Source organism: Lithobates pipiens, unplaced genomic scaffold, assembly GCF_037356315.1.
Source record: "Lithobates pipiens isolate NorthernLeopardFrog02 unplaced genomic scaffold, aLitPip1_a1.2 Scaffold_8, whole genome shotgun sequence".
Lineage (NCBI taxonomy): Eukaryota > Metazoa > Chordata > Amphibia > Anura > Ranidae > Lithobates > Lithobates pipiens.
In genome coordinates, this window is record NW_027507903.1 from 601,015,011 (window position 1) to 601,037,862 (window position 22,852).

The following is a 22,852-nucleotide window of genomic DNA, read 5'->3' on the forward strand; positions in this document are numbered from 1 at the left end:
GGGATCCGGCCAGAGGACACAGCGGGAGTACATCACGGAACCCTAGGGACAAGGTAAGTACCTTTACCTGGATACTGCGATGCAATTCCAAGTACTGCTATTTTTAATGAAAATTAACCCCAAGCCACACTCAGGAATACTGCCAGGGAGGTTATGAAGGACCTGTAGTTCAGAAGCTGTGCCAAAAAAAGGCAAGCTAAGAGCAAAGGACTTGAAGTTAGTCATCTTGATGGGGTAAAGTCTTTGCTTTCTCATGTCAGAGCTGTTACTCATGATTGTTGATCTGATGACTGGTGGGGTAATATTTTAGAAGTGGCAGGAGAGGTGGATGAAGAATAGATCCACAGAATGAATACCTCAAAAGCAGGGAGATCTTTGCACTGCAGGTCCCCAGGTACAGCTTCCTCTCCAGTAAGGAGAACAGTGCACAACACTACTACAGCACTGACATTACTAAATCTCACTGGAAATCTGGTGGGGCTAGCAGTCAGAAGGCAGAGGCAGCAGTGATTTAAAGCTGGCCATCAATATATCCCAACTGTCCCTGATTAGGAACCAAATCCCTCTGTCCCACCTTACTCTTCAAATATCCCTGGTCTGATATATAGACATGTACAAAAAATACACTATTGGGTGTATATTTAAGTAAAAATCCCAGAACTATCCATCCTGTGGAATTGCATGTACATTCATTCTATGAGAACAGGGACACAATCGAATGTTACTAAGCTATCTTCTCTGCAGGTTGAATGTTATTCAACCAGTGGTGTAGTGGTTAGCACTCTCACCTAGCAGTAAGAGGGGTTGCTGGTTCAAATCCCAACCATGACACTGCCTGGAGTTTGCATGTACTCCCTGTGCCTGCATGTGTTTCCTCTGGGTACTCTGGTTTCCTCCCACAATCCAAAGACATGCAGGTAGGTTAATTGGCTTCTGTCCAAAGTTGGCCCTAGTATATGAATGGGGACCTTGGATTGTGGGCTCCTTGAAGGTAGGGACCAATATGAATTTGCAACATACAGGGATAGGGGCAATTGTAGACACTCACTCTGGATGGACTGGTGTCTTTATTCAACCTTATAAACTATGAAACTAAGAATACAGTGAATCAGGAAAATATGTAGGCCACTAAATGGAGTTGACAATCATGGTAAATAAGTATTTATTTACTATGATTGTCAGCTCCATCTAGTGGCCATAATGTGATATTTTCCTGATTCACTCTACCTATTTATGAACGAATACCATTGAATGGCTTCAGTTCAGTATTTTCCCGATTTACTCACTCTTTATGAATGAATACCATCAAGTGTCCATAATGCAGTATTTTCCTAATTCATTCTACTCTTTAGGAATGTATACCATCTAGTAACCATAATGCAGTATTTTCTTGATTTTCTCTACTCTTTATGAATGATTATCATCTAATGGCCAGAATAAAGCATTTTCCTTATTCACACTACGCTTTATAAATGAATACCATTAGTGGTCATAATGTGGTATTATCATGACTCACTTTACTCTTTATAAAATAATACCATCTACTGGCCATTATGCAGTATTTTTCTAAGTCATTCTACTCATTATGAATTAACAACATTTAATAATACATTTTAGAAAAATAGTTTAATAATATTTGATTTCTCCCCCAATTGTAGATGCAGTTCAGCCAGACAAATAGCTCCGCAAATTCTTTTTAAATATGTGTATATATATATATATATATATATATATATATATATACACACATATATACCCTAATGTAACTATCAAAAGTAATAGAATGACCTAAACCTCTTATACAACCCCTAACATAATGAATATTGTTATTTTAGGTAATTGTGTGAGTGTTTAAGCAATTATTTTTTGTGCATTCATTCTTCATGTTCCGTATCTCTGGAGGTGTGGTTGAGGGTTACCCATTACCTACATACTTCATGCTAAAGGTGTCCCTCTATACCATCTCAGAAAGTTGGGTGGTATGTAAAAAAAAGTTATAGTTTCATCCAAAGTGTTCGTCTTGGAAACGTTTGTTCAATTTTCTAATGTTTAATGGAAACAAATAGACAATAGTTTTCAACCCTAATGATGAGAAAAATGAAAGTTGAAGGATGGAAAACGTCCCTTCTAGTGATGGGAATCATGGCTGTGTGTGCTGTTGGGGGTGAAGTTAGAGGGCTTTGGGCTTCAACTAACAGACCAGCCACCAGCACAAGGGACCCTTGACTAAACTTAGTCTTTTAAGGCCCCATTCACACTGGCCTGTCATATTTTATGCACGTTTTTATGCGTTTGTCCTGCAACAGCAGCTCATTTATCTGAATGGGCTGCCCTATGCTTGCCAAATGAGCCAAACTAGCTCCTGCACCTTTTTTGAGCAGCAAGCCTTGCAGGTTTTGGGGCTTTTTTTTGTGCGTTTCCAGAACATGCTGGTGTGAATAGGCCCTCAATAAGAATTCCAGGTATGGCATTTTTTACATAGTTACATTGGATTAGCTTGGACCAAGTTACCTTGTAACTATGTATATACCATACCTGTGGGATACCACTTCAAGGGTACATTTTTTTTTTTGCCCTAGAGTTCAACCTTAAAGAAGAATTCCAGGTATAGATATTTTTACAGTTACATTGGATCAGGTTGGACCTTACCTGGGGGATCCCTCTAGAAGCTGTAAATCACTGTAGTAGGCAGTAGCGGCTGGTGCTGTATATTTTGGAGGGGGGGAGCTGCAAACAAGACACCCGCCGCCCCCCCGCCGGTCAGTTGCTCAGTCAAACCCCCCATCTCGTCGCTTACTCGTTCCCCCCACCAGCCCCGCACTTACCCCATCTAGGTTGTGGGCAGCTTTGGCTCCTTCCTGCATCTCCTTCTCAGTGGTTTCACCTTGCATCTCTGACTTTATGACAGCTTCCTCCTCCTTCCCTCGACGGCCAATACAGTCACTTCTCCTCTTGGCCAATCAGGAGGAGAATCAGAAAGACAATAGCGAATATTAATTTGCAATTAACAGATAATAACTTACACTTTAGAATCCAATGTTTCCTATGTAAAATTAAAATTGGAAGTACATAAACCATCTCACTATATAAAAATATTAATTCGCTATTGTCACACAACTGGGTGGGCTCAGGGCACAGTGCCCTGCGCCCCGAACCCACTATTTTTTTAAGCCAATTCTAGCCTCGGGCTCTAATCATGTGCTTCAAAAAAGAAAAAAACAACCTCCATTGAAATCCATGCGTCCGGCGCCCTGCATGTAAATTAGGGACCGGACGCATGGATTAAGGGGGCGGTGTCCCTAATGGACGGGCCTACAGTGGTAGTAGGCCCTGCTACTCTAGTGATCTCTGCTATTTCCAGGTCCCACGCCAAGCGGCTGGCCTGCTGTATTCTGCACAGGGATGGTTGGCTGCTCAGCATGGGCGCCATTCATAGCATGCTTTGGAGAGCATAATATCATTGCACCGTCACTCCACCTCATCTAATCAAAAAAAGCTTTGCATACATTGAGAAAATGCAAAGCATTCTCTGAATAGTGCCCATGCACAGTGGCCGACCTCTTGCATTCAGAATGCAAGGGGTCAGCCACTTAGCATGAGACCTGGAAATAGTGGAGATCACTGGAGTAGTAGTGCCTACTCCAGTGATTTACAGCTTCTAGAAGGATCCCACAGGTAAGTTCCAAGCTGGTCCAATATAACTCTGTAAAAATATCCTGGAATTCTTCTTTAACCACTTGCCGACCGCCGCACGACGATGTACGTCGGCAGAATGGCACGGGCAGGCATATGGGCGTTTATATAAGTCCCTGCCTGCCCGCGGGTGGGGGGCCCGATCGGGCCCCCCCCCCCCGGTGCCTGCGGCGGTCGGCATTCGTTCGGGAGAGATCAGGGATGAGGGGACGGCCATTCATTCATGGCCACCCCCTCGCGATCGCTCCCGACGAATGGAAATCCTTTGTGACATCACTTCCTCTCCTGTATTGTAAACACAGGCAGAGGAAGTGATGTAATCTCTCCTCGTGTCGGTCTTTTTCGTTCCGGCACCGAGGAGAGAGGATCGGTGAGTTGCACCTAACACTACACTAACAGTAGAACATAACAAGGCACACTTTTCACCCCCCCGATCACCCCCCAATCACCCCTGCCCCCCCCCAGTCACAGTGACACCAATTGCATTTTTTTTTTTTATATTTTTTTTGCATTGGTGTCATTTGTGACTGTAATAACTGTTAGGGCAGTTAGGGTTAGCCCCCTTTAGTTCTAATGTGCCCCCCTAACCCCCCCAATAAAGGTTTAACCCCGTGATCACCCCCCGTCGCCAGTGTCACTAAGGCTGGGTTCACATTGCAGCGGTTTATGAGAACGGATGTGATTCGCACCGCACTGCAGTGCAAATCACATCCGATCTCTGTGCGATTCAAGTTCAGCCATACAGATAGTATGGCTGAATTCGCGCCGCACCCGCCGCAAATTCGCACGGGACCCTTTTTTTGGTCCGCAGCAGAATCGGATCGCATGGGTGTTCACACCATGCGATCCGAGTTTGCAGATCGCACTGCGATATGCGAACTGATCTGGGGGTGTCATTAACATTTCACTGACACTCCCAGCAGTTCGCATAGGGCAGTGTGAACTGCCGCCAGGAGGCATGCGATGCGGGAACCCGCCGCGGATTTGTGGCGTTCCCGCATCGCTCCAGTGTGAACCCAGCCTAATAAGCGATCATTTTTCTGATCGCTGTATTAGTGTCACAGGTGACGCTAGTTAGGCAGGTAGGTATTTAGGTTCGCCGCAACTTTTTATAGCGCCAGGGACCCCCATATACTACTACCCCTGATTGCCCCCTAGTTAACCCTTTCACCAGTGATCACCATATAACTGTTACAGGTGACGCTGGTTGGTTAGTTATTTTTTTATAGTTTCAGGGCACCCGCCATTTATTACCTAATAAAGGTTTAACCCCCTGATTACCCGGCGGGTGTCATTTGTGACTGTAATAACTGTTAGGGCAGTTAGGGTTAGCCCCCTTTAGTTCTAAGGTACCCCCCTAACCCCCCCAATAAAGGTTTAACCCCGTGATCACCCCCCGTCGCCAGTGTCACTAAGGCTGGGTTCACATTGCAGTGGTTTGAGAACGGATGGGATTCGCACCGCACTGCAGTGCAAATCACATCCGATCTCTGTGCGATTCAAGTTCAGCCATACAGATAGTATGGCTGAATTCGTGTCGCACCCGCCGCACCCGCCGCAAACTCGCACGGGACCCTTTTTTTGGTCCGCAGCAGAATCGGATCGCATGGGTGTTCACACCATGCGATCCGAGTTTGCAGATCGCACAGCGATATGCGAACTGATCTGGGGGTGTCATTAACATTTCACTGACACTCCCAGCAGTTCGCATAGGGCAGTGTGAACTGCCGCCGGGAGGCATGCGATGCGGGAACCCGCCGCGCATTTGTGGCGTTCCCGCATCGTTCCAGTGTGAACCCAGCCTAATAAGCGATCATTTTTCTGATCGCTGTATTAGTATCACAGGTGACGCTAGTTAGGCAGGTAGGTATTTAGGTTCGCCGCAGCTTTTTATAGCGCCAGGGACCCCCATATACTACCGCATAAAGCCCCCTGATTGCCCCCTAGTTAACCCTTTCACCAGTGATCACCATATAACGGTTACAGGTGACGCTGGTTGGTTAGTTATTTTTTTATAGTTTCAGGGCACCCACCATTTATTACCTAGTCTCACTAGTGTACCCCTAAATTTAGGGGTGTCTACTTTCCAAAATGGGGTCATTTGGGGGGGGGGGTTTGTGCCATCTTGGCATTTTATGGCCTTCAAAACTGTAACGCCCTTAGAAAGCCTGAAGGCGGTGCTTGGTTTTCGGGGCCCCGTACGCGGCTAGGCTCCCAAAAAGTCCCACATATGTGGTATCCCCGTACTCAGGAGAAGCAGCAGAATTTATTTTGGGGTGTCATTTCACATATGCCCATGGCATGCGTGAGCAATATATCATTTAGTGACAACTTTGTGAAAGAAAAAAATAAATAAAATAAAAAAGTTTGTAATTTTCCCGCAACTTGTGGCAAAATATAAAATATTCCATGGACTCAACATGCCTCTCAGCAAATAGCTTGGGGTGTCTACTTTCTAAAATGGGGTCATTTGTGGGGGTTTTGTGCCATCTTGGCATTTTATGGCCTTCAAAACTGTAATAGGTAGTGAGGAGTGAAGTCAAATATTTACGCCCTTAGAAAACCTGAAGGCGGTTCTTGGCTTTCGGGGCCCCGTATGCGGCTAGGCTCCCAAAAAATCCCACACGTGTGGTATCCCCGTACTCAGGAGAAGTAGCAGAATTTATTTTGGGGTGTCATTTCACATATGCCCATAGCATGTGTGAGCAATATATCATTTAGTGACAACTTTGTGAAAAAAAAAAAAAAAAAAATATTCAATGGGCTCAACATGCCTCTTATCAATTTCCTTAGGGGGTCTACTTTCCAAAATGGGGTCATTTGGGGGGGTTTTGTACTGCCCTGCCATTTTAGCACCTCAAGAAATGAGATAGGCAGTCGTAAACTAAAAGCTGCGTAAATTCCAGAAAACGTACCTTAGTTTGTAGATGTGACAACCAATAAATATAAAGTTATTGACTTTTTTTTTACCAAAGACATGTGGCTGAATACATTTTGGCCTAAATGTATGACTAAAATTGAGTTTATTGGATTTTTCTAATAACAAAAAGTAGAAAATATCATTTTTTTTCAAAATTTGCGGTCTTTTTACGTTTATATCGCAAAAAATAAAAATCGCAGAGGCAATCAAATACCATCAAAAGAAAGCTCTATTTGTGGGAAGAAAAGGACGCAAATTTTGTTTGGGTACAACATTGCATGACCGCGCAATTACCAGTTAAAGCAGCACAGTGCCAAATTGTAAAAAGACCTCTGGTCATTTACCAGCAAAATGATCCGGTCTGAAAGTGGTTAAAGCTGAACTCTAGAGGAAAAAAAGATTAACCCTTGAAGTGGGTTCCCCTCCCTCCCCACTGCACAGGTTAACTGTATTGTCTATTGGATGAATAAGGTGGATGACATGCTTATCTTTTTTTATACTTTTCTCCTTTTCTAGGTAGATCACTTGATACTACAATTATAGTGGAGTTGCCAGTTAATGGTTCTGCATTTACAAATGACCTGAACGATGCCTCATCTCCATCAAGGAAATTATTAAACAATAGCCTCACAGAATTGGTAAATATCACACCATAGCATTCAATCTATTACACCCAAACAATCAATATAAACTAAACTGTAACTTGAACATTCCTTTAAATTTAAAGGGGTTGTAAAGGTTTGTTTTTTATTTTCTAAATAGGTTCCTTTAAGCTAGTGCATTGTTGGTTTACTTACCTTTTCCTTCGATTTCCCTTCTAAATGTTTTTTTTTTCTTTGTTTTTTTTGTCTGAATTTCTCACTTCCTGTTCCTCCTCAGTAAGCTGTTCAGTAAGCTGTTCTGGCTGACTAACCACCGCTCAGATGATGGTGTGAAGTTTACCGAGGAGAAACAGGAAGTGAGAAATTCAGACAGAGAAAAAAACATTTAGAAGGGAAATCGAAGGAAAAGGTAAATGAACCAACAATGAACAAGCTTAAAGGAACCTATTTAGAAAATAAAAAACAAAGCTTTACAACCCCTTTAAATGGAATGTATAGTCTTTTCATGGATTCAGTATAGGTGTAAAAGAGACAAGCTTTCATTAAAGAGGAAGTAAACCCTGATGAGTTTACTTCCTCTTTCATTCCCTGTAAAGGCAAAGCATAATGGACTACTATGCATCGCATAGTAGTCCATTATGTGTCACTTACCTGACACAGGAGCCAGCGAAGTCACCGCTGTCCCCTGTAGTTCCGAGCGTCCATCTTCTTGGTGGGTCTCCGTGGGTCTCGTTGCTCCGGCGCTGTGATTCGCCGGAGCAGCGATGACGTCACATGCGCACGGGAGCCGAGAATCGCGGCATTGCCGTCATCGACGATGCCCCGCTCAGTGCGCCTGCGCGCCGCTGTCTACGGCGCATGCGCCGTAGATAGCAGTGCCCGTCTTCGGTCAAATATCTCCTAAACCGTATAGGTTTGGGAGATATTTCTTGGACCTACAGGTAAGCCTTAATCTAGGCTTACCTGTAGGTCAAAGTGGTTTGTAAGGGTTTACTGGTGAGATGGTTCTTAACGGCACTGGTGAGACTGCAGTGAGATGGTTCGGATGAGGTGGCTCTGATCGTCTGATTGGCACTGATGAGACTGCAGTGATGGGTTCTGATGAGATGGCTCTGATCGTCTGATTGGCACTGATGAGACTGCAGTGATGGGCACTGATGAGACTGCAGTCATGGGCACTGATAGAGTTTAGATCTGAACCCAGCTCATCCCTACTTAAAATGCAAATCTTTGTGTGGCACATTAAAAACAATGCCTTCCCTGTGTGTCAGAGCCACACCACTGCTGGAATCTTCAGCATCCGACACTTCCAGGTGTGTCAGATGCCTGTGTCTTGCAACTGCACACTGCTATAGTTATATCATTAGCGAGTCCCTTTAGAACTACAGAAATATATAAGTTCCGGCAGGTGGAAGTACAGGGAGCATACAGGAGACAAAGGTATTGGCCATACCCAAAAGTACAATAAAAAAAAACTACAACAAAATTCATCTCAAACCATTAAAGTGCTATTCCAGCATGACATCCGGCATACGAAAGTTCTTGTATGATATTTTCTATTTCTCTCTCTTTCTCTCACTCTCTGTACAGGAGAAAAGCATCCTTCCAGGTTACTTCCAAGGAATAAAGATCACAGAAGTTCAGTAAGTCCATTTTTAAAACACAAGTAAAATTCAACCTTTAGCCTAGATAGCCTGGGTGGCGGTGATCTGTACCCGCAGTTGGCACAGTGTATTAATAAAATGTTTCTTGCAAGTTTGAGTTGACTGTATGTAAATATTAATTGGTATGCATTTGATCCGCACATAAGCACTGAAAAAAACAACAACAAAAAAACATTGTAATAATGTATTTATGAATGAAGCCTGCAAACAGTGTTTGCAGGCATCATTCACACAGGACCTGCTGCAAGTGCTCCTGAGACACAAAGGGTTGTATTTATAAAAAGTTTGCAGAGCTTTTCATCCTGCAAAACTGCATATACTGTACATCTGTTTTGTGTGAATGGCTGCCAAATCAAATGTTACTAGGCTATTTTCTCTCCAGGTTAAATGTTATTAATTCATTAAAAAAAATAGAGTGAATCAGGAAAATAATCCACATGGACCAAAGTAGGATTTTTGCCAACAAGGGAAGCCAGAGATGGCACAATATGAGCAATAAATGTGTTCCATTCAGTTCTGTCGAAGAAGGAACAGGTAATTTTTCTCCTTCACTGATGTGCGCTGATGAGGCTGCCCTGATGGGCACTGATAGGTGGCACTGATGGGTACTGATAGGTTGCAAAGATAGGTTGCACTGATAGGTGGCACTGATGGGCACTGATAGATGGCACTGATGGGCACTGATAGGTTGCAAATATAGGTTGCACTGATGGGCACTTATAGGCACATTTGAAGTGGCACTGGTGGGTGGCACTAATGGGCACAGATAAACAGCACTGATGGGTGGTACTGATGAGCACTGATAGGCGGCACTGATGGGTACTGATAGGTGGCACTGGGGGGCACTAATAGATGGCACTGATTAGCAGCACATGCAGGCTCTAAGGGGGCCGATGTCCCTCTAATCCCTGTAACAGAAGCCACTGCCTTTTTTTCTTTTATGCTGACAGCGTGAAGGAAAAAAAACAATAACCGACATCTGTTTATTTCCGTGATTAGCTGTCATTGGCTCACAGCTGATCACAAGGTAAAGGGCCTGCTGTGATTGGTCCTTTACCCGACCTATGATCAACCAAGTCTCATGGACTCGGCCATCACAGAGCGTGCCACCTCTGTGAGCATGAGAACAGGGCGACGTCCATGTATGCCCTCCTTGCAATTTAAGCCTGCACTGTAGCCATCTATAGGCTATAGCGTGGGCGGCGAGTGGTTAGTATTGTGAGATATTTGTATATATTATTTAGTTGTTATTTGCCCTGATTACTGTATTTATTGGCATATAACATGCACCTTTTCACACTGAAAATCAGGTGCAAATAGCATGTGCGTGTTATACGCCAATACTTCAACTTTAACTGCCTCGGAGGGAATAGGGAAGGGGGCAAGACGAGTGCCGTCAGATTACATACAGCGAGAATCTCCTGTTTACTTGGCGGCCTCTGTAATAGGAAGTCCCGTCTCCTGGGCCGCCACTGTTCTGTCTATCATAGGAGATTCTCACTGTATGTAATCTGTCGCCGCTCATCCTGCCCCCTTCCCTGTTCCCTCTAGGCTGCAGATGGGCATCGATCAGGCTGCATTTATGGCAATGGTGAGGCTGCTGCATTGACGGCAATGGTGAGGCTGCTGCATTGAAGGCAATGGTGAGGCTGCATTGATGTAGACTGATGAGGCTGCATTGATGGCACTTGTGAGGCTGCAGGTGGGCATTGATCAGGCTGCATTGATGGCAATGGTGAGGCTGCAGATGGGCACTGACCCTTATTTTGCTTCAAAGTTCCTTATTTAAAATTTAAGTTTGTTTCCTGACACTTCCCTCTTAAAATTAATGTGCGTGTTATATGCCGATAAATATATTTTATTTGTCGTAATGATTTTCGTCAAAGTCCTGTACTGTAAAAAGGCCACTGACAAAAATTTTGACGAAAATGTTTTTGCTGATGAAATTAACACTGCTTGCCATTTGAAAGTTCAAAGTGTTACTAAACCCAGGACCCTGCATTCACTATATCTGGTCTCCCACAGTACACAGAACACGGAAATTCAATTATTTTAGTAAATATAAACTTCTAAATACCTTTTCTTATCAACAGTATAGAGCCGTATTATGAATTCTATCAGTGTCTGCATAAAGCTTGTAGGAGGAGTTTTCATTCTCCTCTGGCTGTCCTATGAGGCTGCAGGACCCCTGACCCTCCGTCTGGACAGTGCTGATTGGACCTGTGCTAATCACATGCACCCGAGAAAAAAAAACTCTCTACCAATACACACCAAACTGAGCATGTGCAGCTTTTCCCCTAGCCTCTGTTCTAGCAACAGATGAATTGGGGACTGCGGAAGACGGGGAGAATCAGAGAAGACAGCATCAAACAGACTTTTTACACAAGGCAGGGCATTAACCCCTTAGGTTTCACAGTGAATATAACAAGCATGCCTTACTGCATATACAGACTGATTTTACTGTTGTGGGTTTAGTAATACTTTAAACTAGGGGCGATGTAACATCCTTCAAAAATTTGAAATAATTCGATAAATTGTGAAGTTCGACAAATGTATCCAAACGGGACTCAGTCATATGAATGTATGGGTAAATGTTGGCAGAGAATTTGCTTTCTAAATGCAATTCATTTTTTAACCTTGAGTGATAGCCAGCAAAGCCCCCCGTTCCCAATTATATAAATGTAGCACTGACCCCCGAAGGAGCTGCTGGTTTTTATTGGGTTTACCGTTACCTGCTCGCTTCTCCGCCTCAGGGGTCCTGTTAGAAAGTGAATCAAAGACACTTAGTCCTTTTTCCAAGATTTATTTGAGATAAACAAGAAGTTTTGCAATAGATGGATAGAGGGTTAAGGGGAGTTCAGGTACCTGGTAATTGCGGGTTAGAGGTATTGCCTTGATCCAGAGGACAAACAGCTTCCACAGACTGGATCTAGCAATCACCGGATAGGCCTCTCTCACTGACCTAGCAGCCGGTGAGATGCTCGAACAAAATCTCTGCCACAGACTTGTCAATTTAAATGAACGTCTTGAGAAATTAGAGAGTTGTTGTCACACAGTACCAGTTTCCTTCAGCCGATCCGTCGATACTGTGTGGTTAGTGATCTGGGTGGCGCCCTCCAACTCCAGGCTCTTCCAGAGATACCAGCCTTGTTGCTCTGTCCTCTCCTGAAAAAGTCCTCCCCTGGATCCTCCAGTTGCTTGGCTTCTCCCTGCAGGCAAGACAGCACAGGACCACCCCCGGATCGGTAGGCCCCAAGACTTTTGGGCCCACCCTTTCAAGTACAAAGCCTTGGGCCAGCCGGCCCCGAGACATAGAGACAGGCAGCGCACATCCCAGGCCAGGAGGGCCATGAGGTCGGGATAGCGAATCCCGGAAAAGAGACCCTCAAAATGGTGTCAGTACCTTAAATACCCCCACCCAGAATGTACAACGGGTGAACCACTCCCACTGGGCTATTTCCGAGTAAAGGGGTATTCAATGCATTCAGCCTGTTGCATTTCCAACACTTACCGGTGGTGACAGCGACACCTACGGCCAAGTGGAAACTAGCACAGAAACCAGAACTTTGAAATAATTAGCCTGAGCCAAACTGCAGCTTTAGACAACTTAAATTTGCAAAAGACAATAGCGTCTGCTCATTAGGAGCAGGGCGCTACATAAATAAGTCCCTCAGAGCAAGCAAGTACATAAGGAAGTTCCTACTGGAATCTTGTCATAATCCATTTGGTGAAACTGAATTTCAATTTATACAATTTGGTTTGTGTCTAACAGAAACGCCCCCAACGGTATTATTGTCGTCATTCATGATGTGATTATAAGAATTTCATTCAATAAAACTCAGCCCGTCGCTGATCAATATGAAAAAAACTACAAGGAGGTGGAGAAAATACTCAATACAGAAAAATGCCAAGATGGCGGTAAGTATGATCACCTTACAGACGTCTTTTGTATCAGATATAGTTATATATCATCCAGTTATAATCATTCCTGCTTGCTGTTGCAAGGAGTAAGTTCATGGTTCTGTTAAATTTCTCTATGAGCCCTTATTTTGCTCAGAGTCTAAAAAGACATTGGTTACATCAAATGTTCTATATAAAGCGAGAAAAATAAGTATTGAAAACGTCACAATTTTTCTAGGTAAATATACTTCTAAAAGGTGCTATTGACAATAAATGTTCAGAGCATGTCGATAAAAACCCATGCAATCCATACATACAAAGACACCAAAACAGATAAATTCAAGATGAAGTTATGTATAATAAAATGAAATGCGCATCCACATGACTGCTGAGGCACTATGGGCCTAGGTACAAATGAATGTAACACAATGGGTTCAAATCCCCCACCACCCTTGCCCTTTTACCCCATTAAATAAAACACTTAGCATACCTCCCAACTTTTTGAGATGGGAATGAGGGACACCTATCAGCAAAAGTACGCAGACATAGGACACACCCTTTGCCACGCCCCTTAAAGGAGAATTTTACAAAAAAACAAGATTGGTTAAACCCCCAAGTGGAATCAGATGAAATGTTTAGCAGTTGAAAACACTTTTTGATCGATAAAAAGTTAATTTTATATACAAGTATATAGATCAGACCAAAATGAGGGACAAATGAGGAGGAAAGAGGGACAGAGGCACATTGCTCCAAATGAGGGGCAGTCCCTTGAAATCAGGGACAGTTGGGAGCTATGTATTATGTTGGAAAGGGCAAGGCCACAGCTTTATTAAATTCAAATACGTAACATGTGAACACATTTAACTAGTGCCAGGCACAGTCGTATTGTGAGCACTCAATTCCAAAAGGGGGAAGTGGGGCCTGTCCTTACCATAAGCCTACTTCCAATTTTTCCATCAATGTCATAGCTCATTACAGCAACTTAAATTGCTGGCAAGGTCAAGAAACCGCAGCAAGCTGTGACATACCATAACAGAGGAAAAAGGGGACGTGAGGGGGGGCAGCTCTTCCATCCAATTCTTCCAAAAGACCCAGAATTCCCTGGGGCACAAGTTCCCTGAGCTTAGGCCCACCCCATCCCAAACACCCAAAACAAGGTGTTTGCCTCAGGCGGCATTCTACAGGGGGGAGGCGCTACCCACCTGCAGAAGGGACACTAGAGGTCGGACTGGGCCGCCAATCTCAGTCATTCCCCGTAGAGGCGCAGATAGGCCCAGACTGAGAGCCACCACTTGAGAGTCCACGCAGGGGTAGATCTTAAACCAGAAGGGGTGGGGCAAATTTACATAATTTTAGTCTTGCCTAGGGCAGCACAAAGGCAAAATACACCACTGTTTCTATCCCACTATACAAAACAAGCATTTAACTCTTGCAGTCCTGAGGGAAAGGGGGAGCCCACTGCAAGAACATTTTAGAGACACATGGAAATCCACTTTAAATGAAAACTCTTTATTGCCTGGAGAATGGTCAATACCCTCTGAGAGCACTGGCGGCTGGTGAGAGTAGATGGCACTGATGAGGAGGTACTAATATGCCACACTGATGGATACTGATAGGCGGCGCTGATGAGCACTGATAGACAGCACTGCTGGGCACTGATAGGCTGCACTGGTGGATGGTACTTATAGGCAGCACTAATGAGCACTGATAGGTGGCACTGCTAAACGACACTGATGGGCAGAACTGATGGGCACTGGTGAGCGGCACTGATGAGCAAGCACTGATGGGCACTGAACGGCAGCACTGATTGGTTTCACTGATGAGCACAGACTAGCATCACTTGCTGGGCACTGTTGGGGCTGCATTGTAATCAGGGCACTGCTGATCAGTGCCCCCGATTATCTGTACACCTTTATTATCTGTATCTCCCTGCGAGGAGATGCTGTTGATCAGTTCTTTTCGCCTCACACTGACAGAGTGGGGAGAGATGATAAATGGCACTTCCGTGTTTACATGTGACTGGCTGTGATTGGTCACCCCTGATGATCACATGAATAAAGAGGCACGTCATTGTCTCTTGTCACCGAGATCAAGGCTGCGCCGTGTCCTAGAACGGTGACACTGGGGCGACCTCATATGATGTCATTCCAGAACAAGAGGAATCCCACCCACCGTCATTTTACTATACGGTGGTTGGGAGGTGGTTAAGCATCTTTGTAATGAGAAGGAATACCAAATTTTACCCAGATTTCAGTACCTGGCCTGACAAAATGCCTCTTAGGCTGAATGCGCACAAATTCCCCCAGACACACTCACAAAATCCTATGGAGTGCATTCCTGTAAGATTGGAGAATGTTAAAGATGGGGCCTACACCAGATTAATAGCCATAGTTTTGGAATGGGGAGTCCAATAAGCTCTTTTAGGCGTGATAGTCAGGTGTCCATAAACTCTACATTATTATATGATTCTATGTAATTCTAAGTATTTATCCCATTTCTTTCTTATTACAGGTGGACCTCTTTGTATTAAAGGATTAAGGGCAATTACCCCACATATTCCACCTACTGAAAAAGGTAAGTTTTAAAGGTGCAAGGTGTAGTTTCAAAGCTTGCCACATGTATGAATGCAATCTGTGGACAAACTCCTTCAGCTTAGGTTCACATTGCAGTGATTTGGCATGCGATTTGACATGTTAAATCGCCTGCTAAATCGGCGGCTATTACCGGCAATGGCACCATCTGAATCGGTGGGATGCCGACTTTGCGGCGCCGAAACCGATTGCCAAAAGTTGTTTCTGTACTATTCTTGGCGACTTTGCGGTGCAATTTATATAGACATCTGTGCAACAACCCACACAGATGTCTCTGAAATATCCCCTGAAGTTGGGACTGACATGCGGGTATGAAATTGTGCGAGTTCAACTTAACTTGTACGATTTCAATCCCACTGTCAGTGTGAACCTGGGCTTAGGGCCAGTTCACACCACATTCAGTCCAGTACGTTTTTTTTTCCTGCATCAAAAATGCAGAGTTGGACAGAGGGTACCAAGAGACAGGAGTGCCAGCAGATGTTGATTGGAGAACTTTCAGCAAGAGATGTGGTCCCTAGGAGACTGGTGAACCATCAGGCCAGGAATAGTAGCTGTACTTAGCAGACCAGCCAAGCTTAAAGAGGAGCTCTGCTTGCACTGCAGGCCCAGGACATGTGGCTTGTCAGAGCTCTCAGCAGACTTTCAGCAGGAAGAACTGCAACAACAGGCGGCCAAGTAGAAACTCAAACTGGTCGGAAAGACTAGATCAGGGACAAGAGCAGGGTCATCGGATTAGCCAGGGATATTAACAGGTGGGCAGCGAGGTACCCAATCATAAGCAGAGCCAAAGTCAGAAACAAGCCAGGCCAGGAACAAGCCAGGTCAGGAACTGGCAACAAGTCAAGAACAGAATTCAAAATCAGGTCAAGAGCAAGCTGGGTTGGCAACAAAGGGAACACACTGGATTAATGCAGGACGCAGGGAACAGCTGAAGACCTGTCAACACTTGAGCATGCATTGTGCGTGCACCCATGCACACATTCACGTGTGTTCTCTGTATTACGGGAGCCGACAATTCAAAGTAATTTGAAAATACTTTTTTTCTTTGCGAAATGACACTTTGCAGGGACAGTTCTAAGCACGGGAAACATGCACCCCTTCACAAGCATACTATAGACACTCCCCAGGTACGAAATTTAAAGGAATATTATACTTTTATTGTTTCACTTTAATCATTATTAAAATCACTGCTCCCGAAAAAACTGCAGTTTTTAAAACTTTTTTTTGCATTGATCCGTGTCCCCTGGGGCAGGACCCAGGTCCCCAAACACTTTTTAGGACAGTAACTTGCATATTAGCCTTTAAAATTAGCACTTTAGATTTTGAGTGTTCGAGTCCCATAGACTTTAATAGGGTTCTAAAGTTCACACAAAGCTTAGGTCTGTTTGCAGGTTCTGGTGCGAACCGAACAGGGGGGTGTTCGGCTCATCCTTATTGGTGGTCAGTGAAAGTAGTGACTCCTTACAGTGCTGGTTAAAATGCCACCCCAATGTTAGGTACACACACACACAGTAGGTTGAATGAAAAAAACATTTTTTTTCCCACTGAGACATTGTTTTTTGACAGGGGGACTACTCCCTCTGCACCAGAATACATTGATCAGAGAATGCAGCTGTTGACTGCAAGCGCTGATTGAATGCCCATTCGACATAAGCCTTCAAAGACAGATTCGACCATAATTCATGTGGATTTTCGGACGAATGCAATTTTTGAACGAAAAACAAAATAATAACTAACTAAATAATAAAAACGAATTTCGGGAGTAACTAAATAAGTTTATTTTTTGGATGAAAACGAAATTGTGAAACAAAATATTTCACTCTGCACATGTCTATTAGTTACTCGGTTACTACGGTGGAAAAGTAATTGGTTACTCAGCAATAGGGATGAGCTTCGTGTTAGAGTCGAACGTACGTTCGACTCGAACATTGGCTGTTCGTCCGTTCGGCGAAATCCGAACTCTTGGTCCGTTCGCGTCAAAATTCGTGTGGCGCGCACGGCCCACAATGCACTGCGATGGCGCAGTGCATTGCTGGCTCATGATTGGCCAAGCATGCACTGTGACCCCGCATGCTTGGCCAATCGCAGCGCCAGCAGCGAGGAGAGCCATGATTGGCCACAGGTATCCTGCCTGTGGCCAATCATAGCTCAGGCTGTGTAGTGCACGCCCCACTCTATATAAGGCCGCCATAGCGGCGGCCTCGTGTAGTGTGTTGGCGTCTGAAGCAGTGGGTGTTCTGTGTACCTTCAACACAGTACACACCGATCGTTTTTGGCTGATTTCCTATCTTGCTGTTGTGTAGTGGTTATTGTCTGTGCCCTGACCGCAGTATACACCACGATATTCACTATTCACTTCACTATATTTATATATCTTTAATAATAGAGCTTGCAGTCAGTAGTGTTAGGAGATAGTGCGTGCTGTCTGCGTGCTCTGTACCCAGTACATACCACTATAATCCACCTACATAGCTGTTCTCTATTTGAGCCCAATTGCCATCTGCTGGAGTTATTGGAAGTTGTGTGTGCCTCCAGCACAGCACAGTATACATCTGTATATACCCCTTTATCTCTGCTGTTTTCTGGTTATTGTCTGCGTGCCCTGACCGCAGTATACACCGTGATATTCACCTCACCTATATAGCTAGTGGTCCATCTTTAATAATAGAGCTTGCAGTCAGTAGTGTTAGGAGATAGTGTGTGCTGTCTGCGTGCTCTGTACCCAGTACATACCACTATAATCCACCTACATAGCTGTTCTCTATTTGAGCCCAATTGCCATCTGCAGGAGTTATTGGAAGTTATGTGTGCCTCCAGCACAGCACAGTATACATCTGTATATACCCCTTTATCTCTGCTGTTTTCTGGTTATTGTCTGCGTGCCCTGACCGCAGTATACACCGTGATATTCACCTCACCTATATAGCTAGTGGTCCATCTTTAACAATAGAGCTTGCAGTCAGTAGTGTTAGGAGATAGTGCGTGCTGTCTGCGTGCTCTGTACCCAGTACATACCGCTATAATCCACCTACATAGCTGTTCTCTATTTGAGCCCAATTGCCATCTGCAGGAGTTATTGGAAGTTGTGTGTGCCTCCAGCACAGCACAGTATACATCTGTATATACCCCTTTATCTCTGCTGTTTTCTGGTTATTGTCTGCGTGCCCTGACCGCAGTATACACCGTGATATTCACCTCACCTATATAGCTAGTGGTCCATCTTTAATAATAGAGCTTGCAGTCAGTAGTGTTAGGAGATAGTGTGTGCTGTCTGCGTGCTCTGTACCCAGTACATACCGCTATAATCCCCCTACATAGCTGTTCTCTATTTGAGCCCAATTGCCATCTGCAGGAGTTATTGGAAGTTGTGTGTGCCTCCAGCACAGCACAGTATACATCTGTATATACCCCTTTATCTCTGCTGTTTTCTGGTTATTGTCTGCGTGCCCTGACCGCAGTATACACCGCGATATTCACCTCACCTATATAGCTAGTGGTCCATCTTTAATAATAGAGCTTGCAGTCAGTAGTGTTAGGAGATAGTGCGTGCTGTCTGCGTGCTCTGTACCCAGTACATACCGCTGTAATCCACCTACATAGCTGTTCTCTATTTGAGCCCAATTGCCATCTGCAGGAGTTATTGGAAGTTGTGTGTGCCTCCAGCACAGCACAGTATACATCTGTATATACCCCTTTATCTCTGCTGTTCTATAAGAAAGGCATCTGCAGGAGTTAGTGGGTGTTGTGTGCCTCCAGCACAATATAAACTACCCAACTACTGTTTTACCCAACTCCCTTCAGGCCATTACCATGTCTGGAAAGCCAGCAAGGAGAGGCAGACAGGCGCGAGCCGATAAAAGAGGGCAAGCAGGCTCTGTGTCTAGAGACAACAGTGCTGGTCGTGGACGCGGTGCATTGTCATCAGCACGTGGCCATGGGACATGCTTGTCCTTCTTTTCTGCAGCTGGACATGTTGAACCGCAACATGCCAACGACTTGGTAGAGTGGATGACCAAGCCCCCTTCATCCTCCTCATCCTCTCTCACCCAGTCTCAGGGTAGTAGCAAAGCAGCTGCCAACGCATCGTCTTCCCTCCTCTCAATGTCATCATCAGTGACTCCTTCCCTAGATCCACCACGTCCTCCTGAGGAGTCTCCTGAACTCTTTGAGCACAGTGTTGGGTACATGCTCCAGGAGGATGCCCAGTGTTTGGTGGGCTCTGATGATGACACTCAGCTAGAGGAAGGCAGTAGCGTGAGCGCAGAGAGAGGGGATGCTCAAGAAGGACAGCAATCTGGCAGTCATGTTCCACAAGCTGCAGCATACTGCCAGGTTTGCTACAGCGATGAAGAGGGAGGGGATGATGAGGGCACTGACTCCACGTGGGTGCCTGGAAGGAGGGAGGAGGAGGAGGAGGAGGAGGCACATGTCCAACGAGGCAGGATGCCCTCCAGGGGCCAGCTTAGGGGCAGCACACCGACTGAATCACACCGCAGAGCTCCGCCTGCGCAGAGCGCTTCCTCTGCGCGTTATTCTAAAAGTTCTTTGGTGTGGGCCTTTTTTGAGACGAGTGCATCAGATCGCACCGCTGCTATTTGCAACATATGTCTCAAGCGTATCTCACGTGGCCAAAACATCAGCCGCTTGGGCACCACATGCTTGACCAGACATATGTTGACCTGCCATGCAGCTCGTTGGCAAGCGTACCTCAAAGACCCACACCAAAGAACAAAGCGGACCTCTCCTTGCTCCTCATCAGCTGGCATCTCCAACCACACTAGACCTTCAGTCCTCTCTGAAACCTGCTCTGAGAGGAATGAAGGTGTAGAATTAGGTGTGTCACAGCCAAGTGCTTATGGGAACTCTGCTAGTGGTACACCCACGTCCGATTATAGCAGGCAAATGTCCCTGCCCCAGCTGCTGGACCGGCGGAAGAAGTTTACTCCCAGCCATCCACATGCCCAGCGGTTGAATGCTAGCTTGGCTAAATTGCTAGCACTTCAACTGCTGCCTTTTCAGTTGGTAGACTCGGCCCCCTTCCGTGAGTTTGTACAATGTGCGGTTCCTCCGTGGCAGGTCCCCAAACGCCACTTTTTCTCACGGAAGGCGATTCCGGCTCTCTACCGGCATGTGGAAGGCAATGTCCCTGCCTCGCTAGACAGGGCGGTCAGTGGTAAGGTGCATATTACCGCTGACTCATGGTCCAGCAGGCATGGACAGGGACGTTACCTGTCTTTCACGGCCCATTGGGTCACTCTTCTGGCTGCTGGGAAGGATGCAGGACAAGGTGCAGTAGTGTTGGAGGTTGTTCCGCCACCACGCCTCCAAAATGCTACTATTGGTTGTGACACACCTCTCTCCTCCACCCCCTCCTCTTCTTCTTCCTCCATGGCCTCTTCCAGTGCTCTGTCCTCAGAACCAGCGGTGCTCCGTAGGCGTTCCAGGGGCTACGCAAGTACGCAGGCAAAACGATGCCATGCCGTGCTTGCACTGGTTTGTTTGGGGGACAGGAGCCACACTGGGGCGGATGTTTTGTCAGCTCTGCAGGGACAGGCCGAGAGGTGGTTGACGCCACGCCAGCTTAAGCCAGGAATGGTGGTTTGCGACAATGGCACCAACCTCCTCTCCGCCCTCCGACAGGGACAACTGACCCATGTGCCCTGTGTAGCTCACGTCCTTAACCTGGTGGTGCAGCGGTTCTTGGGCAGGTACCCCGGCTTACATGATGTCCTGAAGCAGGCCAGGAAAGTCTGTGTGCATTTCCGCCGATCATTTAATGCCTGTGCTCGGCTGGCTGAGCTCCAAAAGGAGTTGAACCTGCCCAAGATCCGCCTTATATGTGACATGCCCACCAGATGGAACTCAACATTGGCCATGCTGCAGCGGCTGCACACGCAGCAGAGGGCCATCAATGAGTACCTGTGCGACTACGGCACCAGGACAGGGTCAGGGGAGCTTGGTTTTTTCTCACCACGCCAGTGGGGCATGATCAGGGATGCATGCACTGTCCTGTCACCGTTTGAGGAGGCCACAAGGATGGTGAGCAGTGACAGTGCATGCATCAGTGACACTGTACCTCTTGTCCACCTCTTGGAGCATACGCTGCGTGGAATAATGGACAGGGCACTTGAGGCAGAACAGAGGCAGGAAGAGGAGGACTTCCTTGCCTCTCAAGGCCCCCTTTATCCAGACAGTGTTCCTGCTGTGCCACCCATCACACAGGAAGAGGATGAGGAGGAGGAAGAGGAGGAGGAGGATGATTGTGTCAGCATGGAGGTGGAGGCTGGCACTCAGCATCAGCATCAGCAGCAGCAGCAGCAGTCTTATAGGGATGATTTACAGTCCCAAGAAACACGTGGACTTGTACGTGGCTGGGAGGAGGTAGCTGCGGATCATGTTGTCCTTAGTGACCCAGAGGACTCCGGACCGAATGCCTCAGCTAACCTATGCTGCATGGCCTCCCTGATCCTGCAAAGCCTGCGGAAGGATCCTCGTATTCTTCGGATCAAGGAGAGGGACCATTACTGGCTGGCCACTCTCCTTGATCCACGGTACAAGGGTAAGGTTGCCGACCTTATCTTGCCATCGCAGAGGGAGCAGAGGATGAGACATCTCCGGGAGGCCTTGCAGAAAGCTCTGTGCAACGCGTTCCCAGAGACTGGGAGGTTACAAACTCCTGGTCCTGGACAACGTGTTGCTGAGGCATCGGTCAGAAGGAGCGGTGGAGAAGGTGGCCGTCTGACTGATGCTTTCAGACAATTTTTTAGTCCGCAGCCCCAAGGTATGATTGGTTCCAGCACCCATCGCCAGCGTCTAATTTACATGGTGCAGGAATACCTAGGGGCAAGGTCAGACTTGGACACCTTTCCCACTGAAAATCCTCTGGCTTACTGGGTCTTGAGGATGGATCACTGGCCAGAGCTTGCACAGTATGCAATTGAGCTACTGGCCTGTCCTGCATCCAGCGTTCTTTCGGAACGCACCTTCAGTGCTGCTGGTGGCTTTGTTACTGATCACAGGGTGCGCCTGTCCACCGAATCAGTTGATCGACTGACCTTCATCAAGATGGAATCAGTCTTGGATCACCCACAGCTACCAAGCACCTGAAGCTGATGTAACCGAATAATTTTTTTTGAAATACCACATCCCTTCAAGACTGCCTATGCTGATGCTGAGTGACTGTCCTGTTATGTTGATTGTCTATCCTCTTCCTCCTCCGCTGATATGTTGGAAGAACATTTTTGGTTCTGGGTGATGCCAGCAGCCCAATTTTTCTGCCCCTGTTTAACAGGGGCGTTTAATTACAATTTTTGATGCAATGCTTTGCAGCAGGGCTAATTCCTGCAATAAAACTAGAGTATATGGCAGAGGCTGCAGTGTGGTGGCACCAGCACCAGTGCCTAAGGCCCAATTTTTCTGCCCCTGTTTAACAGGGGCGTTTAAGTACAATTTTTGATGCAATGCTTTGCAGCAGGGCTAATT

The 22,852-nt window shown here is 45.9% G+C and overlaps 1 protein-coding gene across 2 annotated transcripts in view; it reads left to right on the plus strand.

Moving 5' to 3' along the window:
- The window catches only part of LOC143961287 (mucin-17-like), a 90,568-nt gene that overhangs the window by 52,144 nt on the left and 15,572 nt on the right, over window positions 1–22,852 (plus strand). For both annotated transcript variants that reach the window (XM_077470540.1, XM_077470539.1), the window contains 4 exons: window positions 7,130–7,251; window positions 8,806–8,858; window positions 12,652–12,797; window positions 15,291–15,353. In XM_077470540.1, coding sequence (XP_077326666.1) covers window positions 7,130–7,251; window positions 8,806–8,858; window positions 12,652–12,797; window positions 15,291–15,353 — 384 coding nt within the window. The remainder of the gene's footprint in view (window positions 1–7,129; window positions 7,252–8,805; window positions 8,859–12,651; window positions 12,798–15,290; window positions 15,354–22,852) is intronic.